Source organism: Crotalus tigris, unplaced genomic scaffold, assembly GCF_016545835.1.
Source record: "Crotalus tigris isolate CLP2741 ecotype Arizona unplaced genomic scaffold, ASM1654583v1 scf7180000024308.805542, whole genome shotgun sequence".
Taxonomy (NCBI): Eukaryota; Metazoa; Chordata; class Lepidosauria; order Squamata; family Viperidae; genus Crotalus; species Crotalus tigris.
The window spans coordinates 15,861-37,554 of record NW_024100480.1 but is presented as its reverse complement, the minus strand read 5'-3'; the positions used below and the strand labels follow the sequence as shown (position 1 = coordinate 37,554).

General features: G+C 47.2%; 1 protein-coding gene across 1 annotated transcript in view; it reads left to right on the top strand.

Moving 5' to 3' along the window:
- The window catches only part of LOC120299688 (collagen alpha-1(XXVII) chain-like), a 49,143-nt gene extending 35,947 nt beyond the window's left edge, over positions 1-13,196 (top strand). The window contains exons 21-27 of the mRNA XM_039324748.1: positions 3,722-3,802; positions 5,159-5,212; positions 6,668-6,721; positions 10,303-10,365; positions 11,276-11,338; positions 12,895-13,011; positions 13,113-13,196. Of these exons, the coding sequence (XP_039180682.1) occupies positions 3,722-3,802; positions 5,159-5,212; positions 6,668-6,721; positions 10,303-10,365; positions 11,276-11,338; positions 12,895-13,011; positions 13,113-13,181 (501 nt within the window). The 3' untranslated portion in view covers positions 13,182-13,196. The remainder of the gene's footprint in view (positions 1-3,721; positions 3,803-5,158; positions 5,213-6,667; positions 6,722-10,302; positions 10,366-11,275; positions 11,339-12,894; positions 13,012-13,112) is intronic.
- Positions 13,197-21,694: the final 8,498 nt, after the last annotated feature.

Below are 21,694 nucleotides of genomic sequence, written 5' to 3'. Positions count from 1 at the left end.
ATTAATTCAAGAGCATTTCAGGGAACTTGGCACACGTAGCTTAACAGCCTTCTGATCTTTGAAAGATGTTCCACGGAAGAGGGAGCAGGTTGAACGGTCGCTAAATGAACTGTGGTAAGTAGAGGACTACTGGATAGAATAGAATAGAATAGAATAGAATAGAATAGAATAGAATAGAATAGAATAGAATAGAATAGAGAATGGAATGGAATGGAATAGAATAGAATAGAGAATGGAATGGAATGGAATGGAATAGAATAGAGAATGGAATGGAATGGAATGGAATAGAATAGCAAAGAGAATGGAATGGGATAGGATAGGATAGGATAGAATAGAATAGGATAGAATAGAATAGAATAGAATAGAATAGAATAGAATAGAATAGAATATGGAATAGAATAGAATAGAATAGAATAGAATAGAATAGAATAGAATAGAATAGAATAGAATAGAATAGCAAAGAGAATGGAATGGGATAGGATAGGATAGGATAGGATAGAATAGAATAGGATAGAATAGAATAGAATAGCAAAGAAAATGGAATAGAATAGAATAGAATAGAATAGAATAGAATAGAATAGAATAGAATAGAGAATAGAATAGAATAGGATGGGATAGGATAGGATAGAATAGAATAGCAAAGAGAATGGAATAGAATGGAATGGAATAGAATAGAATAGAATAGAATAGAATAGAATAGAATAGAATAGAATAGAATAGAATAGAATAGAATAGAATAGAACAGGAAGTCGAGGACTACCTGTATTTCCCCATCAAGAGGCCGCCAGGTCTTCTGCTTCATTTGCCATGTCGTGTTTGCTCTTTCCAGCACTAAATGACCCTAACAGAGGCTTTCTGTATCATGATTCTGTTTACTTTGGGAGAACCTAGAAGGCCAATATCAGAAGATAAATGTTACCAGCTGTTTGCCTGATTCAGGCCTGGGCCCTGTTTGTTGAGGGAGAGGCAGGTTGTAGACTTTCTCCTGTAATCGTGTCCGCCTTCCTTTTTCACCCCTAAAGACTCCCTTAAGTCAAACTCAATCCTTGAGGGCACCAAAGGATCATTCATGGTCATGTTCTTGGATAGAATAGAAGAGGATAGGATAGAATAGAATAGAATAGAAGATATAGGAAAGAATAGAACAGAACAGAACAGAACAGAATAAGAAATAGAATAGAATAGAATAGAATAGAATAGAATAGAATAGAGTTGGAAGGGACCTTGGAGGTCAACTAGTCCAACCCCCTGCTCAGGCAGGAAACCCCATCCCCTTTCAGACAAAAATGGCTCTCCAGTACTCTTCTTAAAAGTTGTTCCACATGTTAATTCTTCTAGCTGCCAATCGCAGTTGCTCGTCTTTGGGGGTGTTTCAGATTCCCAATCCAAACGATCCCCTTGTGGCCTCCCATCCGAGAATAACAGAATGACAGAGTGGGAAGGGACCTCGGAGCTCTTCTAGTCCAACCCCCTGCTCAAGCAGGAACCCCCCCCATCCAGGTAGTCCTCGACTTTACGACCACCGTTGAGCCCCAATTTCTGTTGCTCGGTGAGACATTTGTTCAGGGAGTTTGGGCTCCATTTTGCGACCTTTCCTGACACAGCTGTTAAGCGGGTCACTGCAGTTGTTAAGCTAGTTCACAGGGTTGTGAAGTGACTCTGGCTTCGCCTCCCCCCCATGGACTTTGCTTGTCAGAAAGTCGCAAAAGGGGATCGCCTGACCCCGCGACGCTGCAACCGTCATAAGTACGAGTCAGTTGCCAAAGCGTCTGAATTTTGATGACGTGCTCACGAGAATGCTGCAATGGTCATAAGTGTGAAAAAGGGTCATAACGTTTTTCAGCCAGGTTCACTTAATGACTATGTGATTCAATGAACTGCAGTGTTTTGGTTACGTCGCAAAATCCAACAGCAAGTGTGCAAAATCAGAACTTCACAACAAGTGTTCTTTAGCCATCTTTGGGTTCAGCTGTGGGTGTTGGTCAACCGCCCTATCAACAGAACCCCCATTACAACGCCGGTCCAAAGGGACGGAGCCCGGACTGGACAGTCGAGGCTGCCATCTTGACTTTTTTGACCCTCTTCCTGGGGACTTTGCAAATCTGCTGGTGTTTTTCGGTTTGGGAAACGGCCTGGTTGTCTTCTCAAACTTCCCTGTGCAATGCAAGCATCGCTTGAAATGATTAAAAAAAAAAAAAAAGATACTTGCTACTTATCTTGTGCAAAAAAAAAAAAGAAGAGAAAGAGAGAGAATAAAACAGAAGGCAATAAATATATCTTTCTCGCACAGCAAATAGCTGAAAATTGATGTGCTATTAGAGGCTGTTGATTCACTGTGTAATCATCTATCTCAGAGAACCTTCACGCATGTCATTACCTTGGAAATGGATGCAAGACCAGATCAGGGGGGGAGGGGGGGTCCTCAAATTTTTAATACCAAAGGAAAGGAATTGAGTAGGTCAAAGACTCTGGGTCTCTCACACTCTATCGTTTATCAGTTATCAGGTTTATTTTGTTTTCGCTTTTTTTTTTGCTGTCTTCTTCCAAATCATCTTCGTATTCACTTTTACTGTGGTTCTGATGTTGCTCTGTCGATAGAAATTCTCTGTGTGTGTGTGTTTCTCTATTCTCCTTCTCTGTCTGTCTGTCTCTCTCTGCCTTTCTCTCTCTGTGTCTCTCTGTCTGTGTCTGTCTAAGGCAGTGGTTCTCAACCTGTGGGTCGGGACCCCATTTGGGGTCGAACGACCATTTCACGGGGGTCGCCAAACAACGCAGTCCGCCATTTTTCCCCCTTTTCCTTAGCTGTGCTCCTCCCTTTTATTCTATTGGCTTTTGAAAGCCAATAGAATAGACTCTCTTGAATAGAGTCTAATTCTATTGGCTTTCAAAAGCCAATAGGAATTGTCCAGGCTGTCTCTGCCCTGCTGAGCCCGCCAAAAGTCCCATTCTGCAAACGGTGCTGCACCAGTTGAGTAGTCCTCGACTTACGACCGGTTGAGTAGTCCTCAACTTACGACCGGTTGGGGGGTCACGGCATTAAAAAGGTTGAGAACCACTGGTCTATGTCTTTCTGCCTGTCTCTCTCTTTCATCTATCTATCTATCTATCTATCTATCTATCTATCTATCTATCCATCCATCTGTCTAATCTATCCATTCATTCATCTATCATCTATTTACCAATTTATTATCCATCTATGTCTATCACTAGATTTCCATCCATTCGTCTGTGTGTCTCTTTCATCCATCTATCTATCTATCTATCTATCATCTAGCTATCCATCTATCCATTTATCCATTTATCCATCCATCCATCTATTCATCTATCCATTTATCCATCCATCCATCTATCCATCATCCATCTATCCATCATCTATCCATCCATCCATTTATCCATCCATCCATTTATCCATCCATCCATCTATTCATCTATCCATTTATCCATCCATCCATCTATCCATCCATCCATCTATCCATCATTTATCCATCCATCCATTTATCCATTTATCCATCCATTTATCCATCCGTCCATCCACCCATCCGTCTGTTGGGCTCATGTATGGTCATAAGTTGAGGACTTCCTGTATTTCCTGCATAGTCTATTTATCTACAGGCCCCGTGAATCTTTCTTATTCATATTTTAGTTTCTCTACCCAGGTTTCAAAGCCTTTTTGCCGTTTCCCAGACCTGGAGTGTGACTAAATCATATTGGCTCCTTACAGGGAACTGCCGGTCTGAATGGGAGGAATGGAGCGAAAGGGGAAAAAGGAGATCGAGGCATGCAGGGGCGAAAAGGAGAGCCGGTAAGGATTTTTAGGACTGTGGGGTCCTTGGTGCTCTCTGAGCTGGGTTGTTTTCTGGCAGACATTTCATGACCCACCTAGGTAACATCATCAGTGCCAGAAGGGGGCGAGGTTGGCTTTACATTGCATGGCTCAGAAGAAAAAAAAGACTTAAAGTTTCCCCAAAGGAACAGCCATTCAGCTTTAGCACAAAAGGGTCAGAGGAGGAGGAGGATTGTGATATGCTTAGTATTCTCTGAGCTTGGCTGATTTTTTTGAAGATATTTCATGACCCAAGTAGTAACATCATCAGTGCTAGAAGGGAGTGCGATTTGTGGAGAGGAGGAGGAGAAGGAGAAGGAGGAGGAGAAGAAAAGAAGAAGGAGGAGGAGGAGAAGGGGAAGAAGAAGAAGAAGAGAAGAAGAAGGAGGAGGAGGAGGAGAAGGAAAAGAAGAAGAAGAAGGAGGAGGAGGAGGAGGAGGAGGAGGAGGAGGAGAAGAGAAGAAGGAGAAGGAGGAGAAGGAAAAGAAGAAGAGAAGAAGAAAAAGGAGGAAGAGGAGAAGGAGAAGAAGAAGAGAAGAAGGAGGAGGAGGAGGAAGAGAAGGAGAAGAAGAAGAAGAAGAGAAGAAAAAGGAGGATGAGGAGGAGAAGAAGAGAAGAAGGAGGAGGAGGAGGAGAAGGAAAAGAAGAAGAGAAGAAGAAAAAGGAGGAGGAAGAGGAGAAGGAGAAGAAGAGAAGAAGGAGGAGGAGGAGGAAGAGAAGGAGAAGAAGGAGGAGGAGGAGGAGGAGGAGGAGGAGGAGGAGGAGGAAAAAAATTGGGGCGTCCTTGGTGCTCTCTGAGCTCAGATTGTTTTCTTGCAGACTTTTCATCACCCAACTAGATCAAACATCATCAGTGGGTTTTTGTTTTTTTTAAGGACAGTTTTCTCTTTGCTTATAATTGACCTCTGGATGTTTTCCGTTCATTCATCATTAACTAACGAGTCTCAGGCAAACGAGGACACCTCCTTTATCCTCCCATGGGGAAAGCCAGCAAGGTGCTTGATGGCTTCTCGCTATCTCCAAGGCTTCACGTAAGAAGTCAACGCTAAATGGGAGGGCCCCCCGGTTCCCCCCCAATACACAGCTTCGGTTCGACACCCCAGGTGGATTCCAGCGAAACAAGAAGTGTTCACCATCCTCAAGTGAAAATTCACAGAATCTGAAGTCAAAAAGGACCCGTCAGAAGCCAACCGGATATCGACCAGTTTTAGTAACTGAGCCCCAACTGATGGTGCTCCTCAAAAGTTTATTTGGGGTCTGTGTGTGAGTTTGGCTTTCTGTTTTTTTCTCCCTCCCGGTGGATTGTGTTGATCCTGTCTTTTTTTTTTTTTTTAGGGTGAAAAGGGACTTCCCGGAACGGTTGGGGACACCGGGAGGAAAGGGTCAAAGGTAGGGTGTGTTGGAAGGCAAGGTTTAACTGAGTATTTCTCAAAGCTGGCCACTTAAAAAGGAGCGGACTTCAATTCCCAGAATTCCCCAGCCAGCACAGCTAACCCCGATTCCTTCAGCCGGCTTTCCCCTTCCTGAGCTTAACCAGAATAGAGCTGGAAGGGACCTTGGAGGTCATCTAGTCCAACTCTCTGCTGGAGCGGGAAAGCCTACAGCGTACCATTTCAGACGAGTGGCTGTCCAGTCTCTTCTTGAAAACCCTCCGGGGATGAAGCACCCACAACTCCGGAAGGCAAGCCGTTCCACTGAATACAGAATAACAGACTTGGAAGGGACCTTGGAGGTCATCTAGTCCAACCCCCTGCTCAAGCAGGAGACCCCATAACATTCCGGACAAGTGACTGTCCAGTCTCTTCTTAGAAGCCTCCAGTGATGAAGCACACCACTTAATAATAATAATAAAGTTGGAAGGGACCTTGGAGATCATCTAGTCCAACCTCTTGCTCAAGATCCTATAACATTCCGGACAAGTGACTGCCCAGTCTCTTCTTAAAAGCATCCATTGATGAAGCACACCACTTAATAATAATAATAATAATAATAATAATAATAATAATAATAATAATAATAATAATAAAGTTGGAAGGGATCTTGGAGGTCATCTAGTCCAACCCCTTGCTCAAGCAGGAGATCCTATAACATTCCGGACAAGTGACTGTCCAGTCTCTTCTTAAAAGCCTCCAGTGAGGAAGCACACCACTTAATAATAATAATAATAAAGTTGGGAGGGATCTTGGAGGTCATCTAGTCCAACCCCTTGCTCAAGTAAGAGATCCCATAACATTCCGGACAAGTGACTGTCCAGTCCCTTCTTAAAAACCTCCAGTGATGAAGTATACCACTTAATAATAATAATAATAATAACAGTAATAAAGTTGGAAGGGATCTTGGAGGTCATCTAGTCCAACCCCCTGCTCAAGCAGCAGACCCTATAACATTCTGGATAAGTGACTGTCCAGTCTCTTCTTAGAAGCCTCCAGTGATGAAGCACACCACATAATAATAATAATAAAGTTGGAAGGGACCTTGGAGGTCATCTAGTCCAACCCCCTGCTCAGGCAGGAAACCCTATACTATTTCAGACAAATGGCACTTCTTAAAAACTTCTAGTGTTGGCGCACCCACAACTTCTGGAGGCAAGCTGTTCCACTGACTAATTGTTCTCACTGTTAGGAAGTTTCTCCTTAATTCAAGAGGTTCCCCCCCCCATTTTTTTTTTTACACTTCCCAAAAGTGTGCCAGCCACCCGAAGTAGCCTATGCGCCATTGAAAAGGTGGTCTCTCACATGCTCTGTTGTCTCGTTTGGCCCCTTTTCTGACGATGCTCAGGCCCAGAATGAAGAGTTGGGGCGTGCTGCCATTACACCCTTTCATTCTGATGGTCTTTATCCCCAGGGTTTACGTGGCTTGCAAGGAAAAACGGGGTCTCCCGGTTCAGACGGAGTGAAGGTAAGCACCCTCTCTTCCTGCTCTGATTAAATTGCAAATAAATAAATAAATGAATAAATACATAAAAATAAGATAGTGATTCTTCAAACGGACGCTCACTCCTGGGATTTGTCCATCCTGTTCCAACTTCATAAATAGAGAGGAAAATATTATCAGAATCGGTAAACATCTGGAGCCCTGGTGGCGCAGTGGTTAGAATGCAGTATTGCAGGCAAACTCTGCCCACTGCCAGCAGTTCGTTCCTGACCGGCTCAAGGTTGACTCAGCCTTCCCTCCTTCCGAGGTCGGTAAAATGAGGACCCAGGTTGTTGGGGGGGGGGTCAATAAACTGTAAATCACTCAGAGAGGGCTGTAAAGCACTGTGTAGCAGTATATAAGTGGAAGGAAGGAAAAAAGGAAGGAAGGAAGGAAAGGAAGGGAGGGAGGGGAGGGAAGGGAGGGAGGGAGGGAGGGAGGGAGGAGGAAGGGAGGAAGGAAAGGAAGGAAGAAGGAGGGAGGAGGGAGGAAGGGAGGGAGGAGAGGGGGAGGAGAAAGGAAGTGAGGAGAGAGGGAGGGAGTAAGGGAAGAAAGGAAGGGAGGGAGGGAGGGAGGAAGGAAGGGAGGGAAGAAAGGGAGGGAGGGAGGAAGGAAGAAAGAAGGGAGGAAGGAGGGAGGGAGGGAGGGAGAAGGGAGGGAGGAAGGGAGGGAGGGAGGGGAAGGGAGGGAAGAAGGGAGGGAGGGAGGAAGGAAGAAAGGAAGGGAGGGAGGGAGGAAGGGAGGGAGGGAGGGAGGGAGGGAGAAAGGGAGGGAGGGAGAAAGGGAGGGAGGAAGGGAGGGAGGGAGTAAGGAAGAAAGGAAGGGAGGGAGGGAGGGAGGAAGGAAGGGAGGGAAGAAGGGAGGGAGGGAGGGAGGGAGGGAGGAAGGAAGAAAGGGAGGGAGGGAGGGAGGGAGGGAGGAAGGAAGGAAGGAGCCATGGTGGCGCAATGGTTAGAATGCAGCATTGCAGGCTAACTCTGCCGACTGCCAGGAGTTTGATCCTGACTGGCTCAGAGTTGACTCAGCCTTCCGTCCTTCTGAGGTCGGTAAAATGAGGACCCAGATGTTGGGGGGCAACAGGCTGACTCTGTAAACCCCTTAGAGGCGCCTATAAGGCACTGTGAAGCGGTATATAAGCCTAAGGGCTATTGTTAAGTCGGAAGGGAGGGAGGGAGGAAGGAAGGAAGAAAGGAAGGAAGGAAGGAAGGAAGGAAGGAAGGAAGGAAGGAAGGAAGGAAGGAAGGAAGGAAGGAAGGAAGGAAGGAAGGAGTGAGCCATGGTGACACAGTGGTTAGAATGCAGTATTGCAGGCTAATTATCCCAACTGCCAGGAGTTCGAACCTCATTGGCTCAAGGTGGACTCATCCTTACATCCTTCCGACGTCGGTAAAACAAGGACCCAGATTGTTGGTGGGGGGGGGAGGCAAAAGGCTGACTGTGTCAACCACTCAGAGAGGGCTGTAAAGCCCTGCGAAGCGGTATATGAGTCTATTGCTACGTCAGTCAATTACAGGTGCATACATTAGGGCTTGTGTAATAAACCATGGTTACATGGACGGAGACAGATGTTCAGGGCTTAGTTCAAAAGGACTGGCGGTCCTCGTCCATTTAGTGACCGAAGTGACAACGGCAGTGGGAAAAAAAGGACCGTTTTTTTCATACCGACGAACGTGGCAGCCCCCCCCCCCGTGATCCCCTGATCCGAATTCTGACGTGAAAGTCTGCAAGAAAACCAGCAAGCCCCCCCCCACCCCCTTATATCCTGCCGTCTGTCGTGGGAAGGAAACGTTTGTCGAACCACGTAAAAAGGGAGACAAGAGTGGGCTGGGTGCTGTCAGGGTTGAGTGTCTGAGCGGCCGTGGGTTCCAGCTGCTTCAGAAGGGGTGGGTGGGTGATGGATGATGCGCCCAGGAGGGTTGACTCAAGGCTGAGTGGGTGCAGAGCGAACGTGGAGCGAATCTGGAAGGAAGGGGCCGCCAGGAAAAGGAGCACCTGGAAGCAGGTGGGGCACCCAGAGGATGGAGAAGGAGGGGAAGGAACAGCGGATGCTCAAAGAGGAAGACGGGGGAGGGCCGGGGCTGGGGGGAGTGGGTGAGATCTGCAGGGAGAGAGGGGGGGAATTAGGAATTAGGGCCACGGAGGGATGGAGTGGAGGGATTCACAAGGATGGAAAGATACGGAGAATGGTGCCGGAGTAAAGTAGATTTAAATGTATTTCCCTTCATTGTATAACTCCTGCTTCTTTCTTCCTTCCTTCCTTTCTCTCTCCCCTACCCTTCCTCACTTCCTCCCTCCCACCTTCCTGTCTCTTTTCTCCCTTTCTTCTTCCCTTCCTTCCTTCCTTCCTCCTTCTCCATCCTCCCTCCCTCCCTTTCTTTCTTCCTCCTTCCCTTCCTTCCTTCCTTTCTCCTTCCCCATCCTTCCTCCTTTCCTTCCTCCCTCCCTCCCTTTCTTTCTTTCTCTTTCCCTTCCTTCCTTCTGTCCTTCTTCCTTCCCTCCTTCCTTTCTCCTTCCCCATCCTTTCCTCCCTCCCTCCTTTCTTTCTTTCTTTCTTTCTTTCTTTCTTTCTTTCTTTCTTTCTTTCTTTCTCCTTCCCGCCTTCCTTTCTCCTTCCCCGTCCTTCCTCCTTTCCTTCCTCCCTCCCTCCCTTTCTTTCTTTCTCTTTCCCTTCCTTCCTTCTGTCCTTCTTCCTTCCCTCCTTCCTTTCTCCTTCCCCATCCTTTCCTCCCTCCCTTCTTTCTTTCTTTCTTTCTTTCTTTCTTTCTTTCTCCTTCCCGCCTTCCTTTCTCCTTCCCCGTCCTTTCCTCCCTCCCTTTCTTTCTTTCTTTCTTTCTTTCTTTCTTTCTTTCTTTCTTTCTTTCTCCCTCCCTCCCTCCCTCCTTTTCTTTCTTTCTCTTTCCCTTCCTTCCTTCTGTCCTTCCTCCTTCCCTCCTTCCTTTCTCCTTCCCCGTCCTTTCCTCCCTCCCTTTCTTTCTTTCTTTCTTTCTTTCTTTCTTTCTTTCTTTCTCCTTCCCTTCCTTCCTCCTTTTCTCCTTCCCTCCTTCTTTTCTCCTTCCCTGTCCTTCCTGCTTTCCTCCCTCCCTTTCTTTTTCTTTCTTTCTTTCTTTCTCCTTTCCTTCTTTCCTTCCTCCTTCCCTCCTTCCTTTCTCCTTTCCCATCCTTCCTCCTTTCTTTCCTTCTTCCCTCCCTTTCTTTTTCTCCTTCCCTTCCTTCCTTCCTTCCTCCTTTTCTCCTTCCCTTCTTCCTTTCTCCTTCTCCCTCCTTCCTTCTTCCCTCTTTCTTTCCTCCCTCCCTTTCTTTCTCCTTCCCTTCCTTCCCTCCCTCCCTCCCTCTCTCCCTCCCTCCCTTCTACTTCAACTTCTTCCTCTATGCTTTGCATCATATGGCCTACCCTGAAAGAGAATAGGATTATGGGTATTTATGCAGCTCCTCCGGCATAGATGCAGCCCCCGGCCCCTTCGAGCATGGCAGTTTTCTGCTTCCCCCAGCAGTTGAAGGGGGCAGCTGCATAATCCTTCACGGAAAGTAGGCTTAACTAAGTTCTGTGTATCCTCTTCGGTGGACAGGGGGAAGCCGGCATCACTGGCAAACCAGGAATCCCGGGTGCAGAAGGAAACCAGGGATCCAAGGTAAAGCGCGAACCTTTTTAAAGATACTTTAAAGATGCGTGAACTTCAATTCCCAGAATTCCCCAGTCAGCACTTGAAGATGTGTTTGAAGTGATGCTTGCATTGCACGGAGAAGTTTGAAAAAAACAACCAAGGCATTTCCCAGCCAAAAAACACTTGCAGATTTGCAAGCTCAAGTTGTTCTCCTGGGGCATCCATGGGAAGAGGGTCAAAAAAGTCAAAATGGCAGCCTCGCCGGTCCGATCCAGGCTCCACCCCTTTTGACCTGCAGAGTAGTGGTGTTCTGTTGATCGGGTGCTTGACCTACAACGACAACCTGCAACCATTGCTCAGCCACACAGTTGCTGATTGAGCTCTGCCCCCTTTTGCGACTTTTTGCCACCATTGTTAACCAAAACACTGCAGCCATTAAGGGAGTCACACTGTCGTTAATTGAATCCAGCCTTGCCCGTTGACTTTGTTTGTCGGGAGCTGGCTGGGAAGATCGCAAAAGGGGATCACATGATCCCGGGACGCGGTGACTGTGGGTAAAGACTGTGGGTAAAGCCTTCCAATTTGGCTCACGTGACTGCAACGGTCGTAAGTGTGAAACACGGTCATAAATCCCTTTTTTTCGATGCCCTTTCAGTAACTTTCAGTGACGGTCACTAAATGAACTTTTGTAAGTCGAGGGTTACCTGCGTTTGGAAGTTTAGCCCTTAAGTCTTGTGTGTGTGTGTGTGTGTGTGTGTGTGTGTTATGTTTTGCTTTGTTTTGTTTTGTTGGTTAAAAATAAAATTAAAAAAATAAATAAGTAAATTGCGTTGGCGCATCGATTAAAAAAAAAAAATCCAGTTTAGGCACTTGCTTTGGTGAGTTTTATTTTTGCTTTATTCAATCGAGCTGAGATTGACCTTTGAGTTCTTCCTAGGGGGAGCGTGGCATGTCCGGCACCAACGGTCCCAAGGGCATTGTGGGGCAAAAAGGAGAAAAGGTGAGTGTCTGCAGAAATCATCTCGGCAAAGGTCAGCGGGTGCTAGGACATCCATCAACTCTTGCAAACGAGGTTAAGGGATCCCCCTGTGCTCTGCAGAGGTCACATTTCTCCGATAATGGTTTGTTCAAGGTGGGCCCTCACTGGCCCTGGACGGCACCTTTAACCCGACATTGCTCCAGATGTCTGGTTATTATTACATTGTCTTCAAGGAGGCTGATCCCGGCACTGTCTTTTATTTATTTCTGCCGTTCAGAGGATGGTCTGTCGTAGCCAGATTGCTGGACGGCCTGTTTCAAATAATAAAATGAGGTTGAGTTCTGAAATAATGCAGAACGTATCATCTAAAGGTGTTAAGGTGCAGCAGATGGACAGGTAGCGAAAAGGTATTAGGTTTATATAAGTTGGACTCTGGTGGGTTTAGTAGGGGAAGGATGGTTTTAACATATGGTATTTAGATTGGTTTGATCATTGCTGGAAGGGAGGGGGGTTTGCAAAGAGGAGGAGGAAGAGGAGAAGAAGAAGAAGAAGAAGAAGAAGAAGAAGAAGAAGAAGAAGAAGAAGAAGAAGAAGAAGAAGAAGAAGAAGAAGAAGAAGAAGAAGAAAGGAAGAAGGAGGAGGAGGAGGAGGAAGAAGAAGAAAGAAGGAAGAAAGAAGAAGAAGAAGAAGAAGAAGAAGAAGAAGAAGAAGAAGAAGAAGAAGAAGAAGAAGAAGAAGAAGAAGAAGAAGAAGGAGGAAGGAGAAAGAAGAAGAATAAGGAAGAAGGAAAAAAAGAAGAAAGAAGAAGGAAGAAGAAGAAGGAAGAAAAAAGAAAGAAGAAGAAGAAGAAGAAGAAGAAGAAGAAGAAGAAGAAGAAGAAGAAGAAGAAGAAGAAGAAGAAGGAGGAGGAGGAGGAGGAAGAAAGAAGAAAGAAGAAGAAGACAAAGTAGTAGTAGTAGTAGTAGTAGTAGTAGTAGTAGGAGGAGGAGGAGGAGGAGGAGGAGGAGGAGGAGGAGGAGGAGAAATCCTTGATGGTTTTCTGGCAGACGTTTCATCACCCAACCAAGTAACATCATCAGGGCTAGAAGGGAGTAGGGTTGGAGGAGAAGGAGAAGGAGGACTGTGGGGTCCTTGGTGCTCTCTGACCTTGACTCTTTCATTACCAAACTAGGTAACCTCCTCAGTGCTAGAAGGCTCTGGAGTTTGCTTCTAGCATTGCTTTCTAATACTGAGGAGGTTATCTAGTTCGGTAATGAAACGTCTGCAAGAAAACAACCAAGCTCGGAGGAAAAAGAGAATTTTAATTTTCCCCAAACACAAAGCTCTCCAGCTTTAGCACAAAAGAATCCTAATAGGGAAAGCCCGCTAATTTTCGTATGCAGAAAGGCAACTCTTCCCGTTCAGAAAAAATATCCTAATGTCCAACCAAGATCTGTACTTCTGGAATTTTGACCCAGTCTCACCCCCCCCCCCCCGGGAACAACGGGGAAGAAAACTTCACAAACAATCTGATATTTTAAATAAATGTTCTCCAACTCCTTCCAACACTATTCTGCTCTCTCTGTGGGAGTTTGCAGGGGGCCAAAGGTGTTCCTGGCTTGGCTGGCTTCAAGGGCCAAGGGGGCCTTTCTGGCAAGGCTGGCGTTCCTGGACCGCTGGGGAACCAAGGACCACCAGGTGACCCAGGACCGCAGGTAAGAAGGAAGTCGAGGACTGTGTGTTAGAGGGACAGAATCGCTGCTTTCTATCTCCATTTGTCTTTTTTTTTTCCTCACACAGTTTTTTCTCTCTTTAGGTCTTGGGCCTGCTATATTTCTCAGCCAGCATCACAATTATTATTTTTTTAAGGCCTTCAGACTATTAAGAGAATGAATCAAACTAAAGCATCTCTAAACTTCCACCCCCAGTAATGGTGGGGGGCTCTCTGTCATCTTGCTTGCATTATTAAAGTGCCTTTACTCTTGGGGATTTATTTATTTTTCTGACAGTCAACTGGAATTTAAATTTAGCATTTCGTTTCAATCCATTATTCATCTCCTGCACTTTAGAATGAGAGAGAGAGAGAGAGAGAGAGAGAGAGAGAGAGAGAGAGAGAGAGAGAGAAGCAGGTTTTTCTGCTTAGGCTAAACTTTTACATTTCTTTACGTCAGGGGTCTTCAAACTTGGCCCTTTTATGACTTGTGGACTTCAACTCCCAGAATTCCTCAGCCAGCCTCCATTTTGTTTGTTAGATTTAAGACAGGGGCCTTCAAACTTGGCCCTTTGATGATTTGTGGACTTCAACTCCCAGAATTCCTCAGCCAGCCTCCATTTTGTTTGTTAGATTTAAGACAGGGGCCTTCAAACATGGCCCTTTGATGATTTGTGGACTTCAACTCCCAGAATTCCTCAGCCAGCCTCCATTTTGTTTGTTAGATTTAAGACAGGGGTCTTCCAACTTGGCCCTTTTATGACTTGTGGACTTCAACTCCCAGAATTCCTCAGCCAGCCTCCATTTTGTTTGTTAGATTTAAGACAGGGGTCTTCCAACTTGGCCCTTTTATGACTTGTGGACTTCAACTCCCAGAATTCCTCAGCCAGCCTCCATTTTGTTTGTTAGATTTAAGACAGGGGCCTTCAAACTTGGCCCTTTTATGACTTGTGGACTTCAACTCCCAGAATTCCATAGCCAGGCACGCTTAAAATGAGTTAGCATTATTATCCACAAGTCATAAAAGGGCCAAGTTTGAAACCCCTGACATAATATGAGGGGGAAATAATGCTAACTCAGAAAGAGCTAAACTGGTGTTTCTCAACCTCGGCCATTTTAAGAGGTGTGAACTTCAACTCCCAGAATTCCTCAGCCAACGTGCCTGGCTGAGGAATTCTGGGAGTTGGAGTCCACAAGTTGGAAGACCCTTACTTTAAGTCTTTCTGTGTAGACTTCATCCCTCTAAAATAAATCAGTGTTTCTTAACCTCTGCCAGGTTAAGAAGGGTGGACTACAACTCCCAGAATTCTCTGAGTGCAACCCACCTCAGAGTGTTGTTGTTGTTGTTGTTCTGGGGAAAATAAGGGGAGGAAAATGCATTGGCTATATGTTATGTCCCGAGCCTTGCAAACGGCTCGGGCGTTTGCAGGCAGTCCCGGGCAGGTGCAAAGCTGCCCGGGACCAGACAGGCTGTCGCCAGCGCCGTGCGCATGCGCGGGTGCTGGCGCGGGAAAAGTAACCCATTTACCCGGGAGTTGCCTATATAAGAGGCTGCGAGGCGTTTGGGCGAGGCTGAAGCCATCTTCCTGTAAGCTGAACGCTGAATAAAAGAAACTGAGAACTCCAGCTGCTTCTCGTGTCTGTTTTCCCGCCACGGACTCAACACTGGCGACGAAGGTGGGATGCCTTGCACTACCTGGAAAGGAAGAAGTGTAAGCTTACCCAAGGAGTCCTGAGCGGCGGAAGAGGAACGGCGTCGACTCGGCAGCTACCCGCCAATCCGGTGCGCATTCGGGGGTAGGCTGGCTGATAGACCCGTCTCCTGAAGATCCGAAGATGGCGAAAATCGGAAGGCTTTCGGAATTCGACGTCTCACATCCAGAGCGGTGGGAGTCCTACGTATCCAGAATGGAGAACTACTTCAAGGCAAACCAAGTGAGGGAAGATAGCTTGAAGGCCGCCACCCTGCTTTGCGTTTGCGGCCAAGACGCCTTCGAAATCGCAGAAAATCTTGTAGCACCTGTTCCAGTAGAGTCTGTAAGCTACGCAGACCTGAAGAAGCTGCTGAAAGAGCACTTCCACCCCAAGGTGTCCGTTATCTCATGGCGCCACACCTTCGAGCAGAGGGATCAACGGTCCGGTGAAACAGCCAAGGAATACATCGCCGCGCTACGGAAGGCCGCCAAGCCCTGCGAGTTCAAGGACCTCGAGGAACGACTGAGGGACCGATTCGTGTGCGGGCTAAGGCATCGAGAGCTACAACAGAGACTTTTTGCCAAGGAAGAATTATCCTTCCAAGACGCCTTAAGGGAAGTCACCGCAGAAGAAGCAGCAGGCGGCGCCATCAAAAACATGCGGCCGATCAGAAACAGTGCAGAGGGTGCGTCCGTGCACCAGGAAGACGTCCGACGAAACTCCGAGGAGGATCCGGACGAGGAAGTCGACCGTCTACACCCCGCGAAGGAAGAGAACCAGAAGGGAAGCTCTTCGGCTCTGCTCAAGTGCATCGGCTGTGGAGGTCGCCACAGGAGAACCGACTGCAAGTTCCGCTCCGCTACCTGCCGGGCATGCGGCAAACAAGGGCATATTGCAGCTGTGTGTCTGAGCCGACGAAAGGCACAACCCCAAGAAGAACGCCTGAAAGGTACCAGATTCCCCAGCCAGAATAGGGTAGGGTTTTGCGCTTCGCGAAGAAGCATCTGTAGAACAGGCACACACAAGCCCATGAAGAAAAAGCTGTCACTCAACGTGAAGCTACAAGGGGTTCCATTATCTATGGAACTAGACACAGGGTCTGCCCTGTCCATCATTTCATTGCATACATTTAGGAAGATTTGTTCCAGTAGTGGGTCTAAGGCCAAGTTAAGGCCTTCTGATATTGTATTAACAGATTTTCAGAACTCAAGAGTGTGTGTTAAGGGGGAGGCCACCCTTAACGTGCAATACAAGAGCTTTGAAGGTCCACTAGACTTATTAGTAGTAGGGGGTGAACGAACGAGTCTCATAGGACTCGATTGGTTTGAGGCCCTGGGGATACACGTCACAGGACTCAACAGCTTACAAACACTCGACCTACAGGAAGTCTGCAAAGAATTTGCAGATGTTTTCAGCCCCCAGCTGGGCACATTCAAAGGACCACCTGTGTCCTTAAAGCTAGACCCCACTGTCACTCCCATTAGGATTAAAGCAAGAAGGGTCCCTTTTGCTTTAAAAAGTAAGATTGACACTGAATTAGACAAACTAATCCAACAAGGAATCCTAGAACCTGTTGATTCCAGCCCATGGGAGACCCCCATTGTCACGCCTCTAAAGGCAAATGGGGACATTCGCATTTGTGCTGATTACAAATGCACACTCAATAAGGCATTGCAGCAACATGCCTATCCTGTTCCTGTGGTCAGTCACATCCTGGCCTCTCTCAAGGGGGGGCGTGTTTTTGCAAAGCTTGACCTAGCTCAAGCATATCAACAGCTGCCTGTTGATGATGATGCTGCCATAGCTCAGACCATTGTGACCCACAGGGGAGCCTTTAAAGTAAAAAGGCTACAGTTTGGAGTAAATGTCGCTCCTGGGATTTTCCAAAGCGTAATGGAAAACACACTACGAGGTATACCAGGGGTCTGCCCCTACTTTGACGATGTCTTGATTGCAGGAGACTCCACACACATTCTAGCTGAAAGACTTAGGGCTGTCCTGTTAAGATTCAGGGAATCAGGCCTCAAGCTCAGAAAAGACAAATGCAAGATCGGGGTGCCTTCTACTGAATTTCTGGGATTCAAAATTGATGCTGCTGGGATTCATCCTGCTGAATCCAAACTAACTGCTATTTTAGAAGCACCCAGGCCAAAGTCTAAGGCCGAACTTCAGGCCTTCTAGGCCTCCTGAATTTCTACAATTCTTTTCTTCCACATAAAGCTAGTGTAGCTGAGCCTCTTCACAGGCTACTAGACAAACAAGCTGTGTGGCTGTGGTCACAAGCACATGAGGCTTGCTTTAAAGAAGTCAAGGCCTTGCTCACTTCTAACAGTGTTCTTGCACATTTCAACGAGTCTCTTCCTGTGTGCATCGCTTGTGATGCATCCCCCTACGGGGTTGGAGCTGTCCTGAGTCACCTCAGGTCTGATGGAACTCAGGTTCCTATTGCATACTACTCCAGAACACTGTCTTCTGCCGAGCGCAACTACGCTCAGATAGACAGGGAGGCTCTGGCTGTTGTTGCTGGAATTAAAAAATTCCACGATTTTCTATATGGCAGGCATTTCACGGTCTTCACTGACCATAAGCCTCTGCTGGGACTGTTTACCACACGTAAGCAGACTCCCCACATCATTTCCCCTAGAATGCTTAGGTGGTCTATTTTTTTGTCTGCATATGATTTTTCATTACTCCACAAGCCTGGGAAAGAAATGGGCCATGCTGATGGCCTCAGTAGGTTGCCTCTGCCAGTAGTAGAAGCTGACCCCGCGCCAGCTGTCAACATTCTATCAATCCAAGCCTTGCCCGAGCTCCCTCTTAGTGCCAGGGATGTTACCGCTGAAACAGGTACAGATCACACACTTTCACGTGTCCGCTCCTGGGTCCTGTCCGGGTGGCCTGAGCACTGCCCTAGTCCTGAGTTTCAGAGTTTCTGGTCCAAAAGAAACGAACTGTCCCTTTCTCAGGGTTGTCTGCTTTGGGGAAACAGAGTTGTCATTCCCACCTCAATGAGGACTAGGGTCTTAGAATCCCTCCACGAGGGTCATCCTGGCATTGTCCGTATGAAGGCTCTTGCACGAAGCCACTTGTGGTGGCCTGCTTTAGATAAAGATATTGAGGCTAAGGTGCACGCATGCCACCTCTGCCAACGATCTCGCCCAGAGATGCCCCAAGCTCCTGTGCATAGATGGGAGGAAACACAGTCCCCATGGTCTAGGGTGCACATTGACTACGCTGGGCCCTTTCAGGGCCAGTTCTTCTTGGTCCTTGTTGACAGCCATTCAAAATGGCTTGAGGTTGTGCCTGTCTCATCCACCACCACTGCAAAGACTATTCAGGTACTGAGGGGGATTTTTGCTGCACACGGGCTGCCAGATGTCATCGTGTCCGACAACGGCCCTCAATTCACCTCCTCCGAATTCCAAGCTTTCTTACAGGCAAACCTGATTCGTCATGCCACGTCTGCGCCTTTTCACCCGTCCACCAACGGTATGGCGGAACGCATGGTGCGCATCGCAAAGGACGCCTTGAAGAGACTCACCTACGGGGACTGGCATCACAGGTTGGCTGACTTTCTCCTTTCTTATCGCACCACACCGTCCACTTCTACAGGGAGAAGTCCAGCTGAACTTCGTTGGGGGCGCCAACTTACTACTAGACTTGACCGGTTGCATCCGGACAGACTGCCTTCATCTACCTCACATCCTAGGGCACCTAGACGACTACTTGTGGGTGCCCCGGTTTGGGCTCGCAATTACGGGCCTGGTCATACATGGGTCCCCGCTTCTGTGTCCAGGATCACAGGTCCTCTCTCCTACGAGGTTGCCCTGGACAACGGTCGTGTCCTACGTCGGCACATCGACCAACTTCGCTCTAGGCGAGACTTTTCTGCTGAGACTCCTGGGTCTTTTCCAGGGGGGGAGGGGGACCCTTTGGAGCAAAGGGAAGGGCAAGAGCTACTGCCCATCTCCACTGAGGGAGCCACAAACGGCCCATCCCAGGGTTCCGCGAGAGCTCCGAACAAGAAGTCATGGAGCTTACCCACACAACAGGCATCCACGCCTACTCCAGCCAGGGAGTCACCCCGGGGGCATACTCACGTTCCACACACGTCACACAGCACTCCAGTCACGGAGGATACCCGGGGGCATCCCAACAAATCATTCCCCGCAAGAGAGCTGGCACACAATCCCCAAAGTTGGCCTGACCTTACCCCAAATCCTACAGGGGGTCAAACATACACAGAGCTAGTCGAGGAACCAAGTCCCGACTACAACACCCCTAGCACAAATCAGGGGAACACCTGAGTTTTGGGAGAGTACAGAAACCCACACGAGCCCGAACACAGAATGGGGTTCAGGGAATGGACAGCCTCCTGACAGGTCTTGGACTGACCTAGGAGGTTCTACAGAGACGCCCAGCAGTGGCTATCACTTCAAGGGGCCTGAGGGTCTACAGCTAGGTAGGACAACCAGGTCACAAAGCAACAGAAGCCCTGGCCTGACGAGCCCGGTGGGCAAGCAAGCAGGCCAGGCCTCGGGGCACAGTCCTTGGAAGACACCCGGGCACATTAGAGAGAACAGGCTCACGCCTCCCTCCAGTCAGGGGACTTATGCCAGTAACCCACAGCTAAGAAGGTCACAGAGAGCAAAGAAATCTCCTAAGTACCTAGAAGACGACATAACATTGCTGGCAAGGCAAAGGCCAGTAAACAGTGGGAGCACTGGGGAGCAAAATGTCATATAAAATAAATGTTGTATGTTGGTAGTAGTTTTAGCCCGGGGGAAAGGGGTGTTATGTTCCGAGCCTTTGCAAACGGCTCGGGCGTTTGCAGGCAGTCCCGGGCAGGTGCAAAGCTGCCCGGGACCAGACAGGCTGTCGCCAGCGCCGTGCGCATGCGCGGGTGCTGGCGCGGGAAAATTAACCCATTTACCCGGGAGTTGCCTATATAAGAGGCTGCGAGGCGTTTGGGCGAGGCTGAAGCCATCTTCCTGTAAGCTGAACGCTGAATAAAAGAAACTGAGAACTCCAGCTGCTTCTCGTGTCTGTTTTCCCGCCAAGGACGCAACATAATGGATATTGGGTAGCTGCATATTTGATTCTCTGGTGCTCATGGACTCTCCTTTACAAATTCCATATCATTTATCTACATGTTTTATTTTAAAATGTGTACAACCCATTCTTGATAGCAAGTTTACAGCTGGGCTTATTTCAGGGACTTAGATTTATCTACAGAGTAGTTCCAGACATCTGCGTTAATCTATGCATGGAAGGCCCCACTTCCTGGCAGTTTTTGGTGTCTGGAGGCAGAGACAATGGCAACAAAGGCCAGGAGAAAGAGCTGCCCCCAAGACAATAGTCAATTAAAAGGGGGCAGACCGGTGGTGGGATTCCAATATGTGAACAACCAGTTCTCTGTGTGGATGCAACACAGTTTGACTGGTTGCTAAGTGCCCTGCAATCACATGATCACTATTTGCAATCTTTCCTGCCATATTCCCCAGAATGTCAATGGATAAACTGGCAGGCAAGTTTACAAGTCATTAAACTAAGTCTGCTCCATCCACACACCTTCCCCCTGAACTTCTGTGCTTGTACTGGCCACTTGTGTACCCCTGCGCACCCTCCCCAATCTGTGCCACATCCCTCATGAACCCCCATATACCATTCACCACACCATGTCTCTTGTGCACCTTTCCTGACCCTCCTCCTCACCCCTGCACACCCCTTAGCATCCTCCCCCACACAACAGTAGCTATTTACCTACTGTGGACCAGGGATTTGCAATTTGCTACCAGCTTCTCCACTGACTTTATAGTGGAAAGTTGGCAGCAGCTCACCTTGCCTAACTGTGGGATTCAGTTAACTGGAACTGCAGAGATTGCTATCATTAAGCAATGTGGTTGCATTTTATGACCACATAACTTAGTGAAGAAAATTCTAGCCCAAAGTGCCATCATAGGATGAGGACTGCATATTTCTGTGGAGGTTGGTCCCACTGTCTTCAGCCTTCATTGCTTACTTCAAAGAAAAAGTTAAAAAATTCTTTGCTTTTGGGGATGCAATATTGACTAACAGATGTACATATTTTGTCCACAACGATCATTATGTTGGCTACTTATTTTTAGCATGCAGTGCATTTTTATAATCACTTAATGTACAATTTGTGTGGTGTGATGATAGATGAAGTGCATTATAAAATGTGTAGGCACACAAATATCCAAATGTACATCAACTCAGATGTGAACAAGATCAATTTCTCTCTTGCTTTCTAAAAAAGGAGGAATGGGCTGCTTAATTCCTCTGCTGATCAGTCATGTGACAAAACACTTCACCATAAAGCCAAATGTGAGTGCAGACACACCATGTAATCTAAACCTCTCCATCAAGATCCTACATAGAATTTCTTTTTTCTATGACATCTGCTGTGTTTGTAGCCTTTTTATAAATACCAGGCAGTGTTTTCCTTGTTGCTATGGTCCTTGTGGAAACGTAATACAACCAGAGGGAACATGTTCTTGTTTCCTTTGAACAGTGCAAAGCGAGTATTTGAAGGGGCTACATTAGACAAATATTAGCCTAGGCAAAGCTTTCTGGCTACTGCTTCTCTGTTAATATTTCATTAAATTAGCAGTAACCTTAGTTTCATCTATCATCTATCTATCTATCTATCTATCTATCTATCTATCTATCTATCTATCTATCTATCTATCTATCTATCTATCTATCTATCTATCTATCTATCTATCCATCCATCCAGTGGTAGGATTCAAATATGTGAACAACCAGTTCTCTGTGTGGATGCCACTTACGGAAGCCCATTCTGGGCCTGGGCAACAAAAAATTAGCTACTGGTTCTGCCAATCTGGTGCAAACTGGCTGAATCCCACCACTCTATCTATCTATCTATCTATCTATCTATCTATCTATCTATCTATCTATCTATCTATCTATCTATCTATCTATCTATCTCAGTGTTTCTGACATGCCCC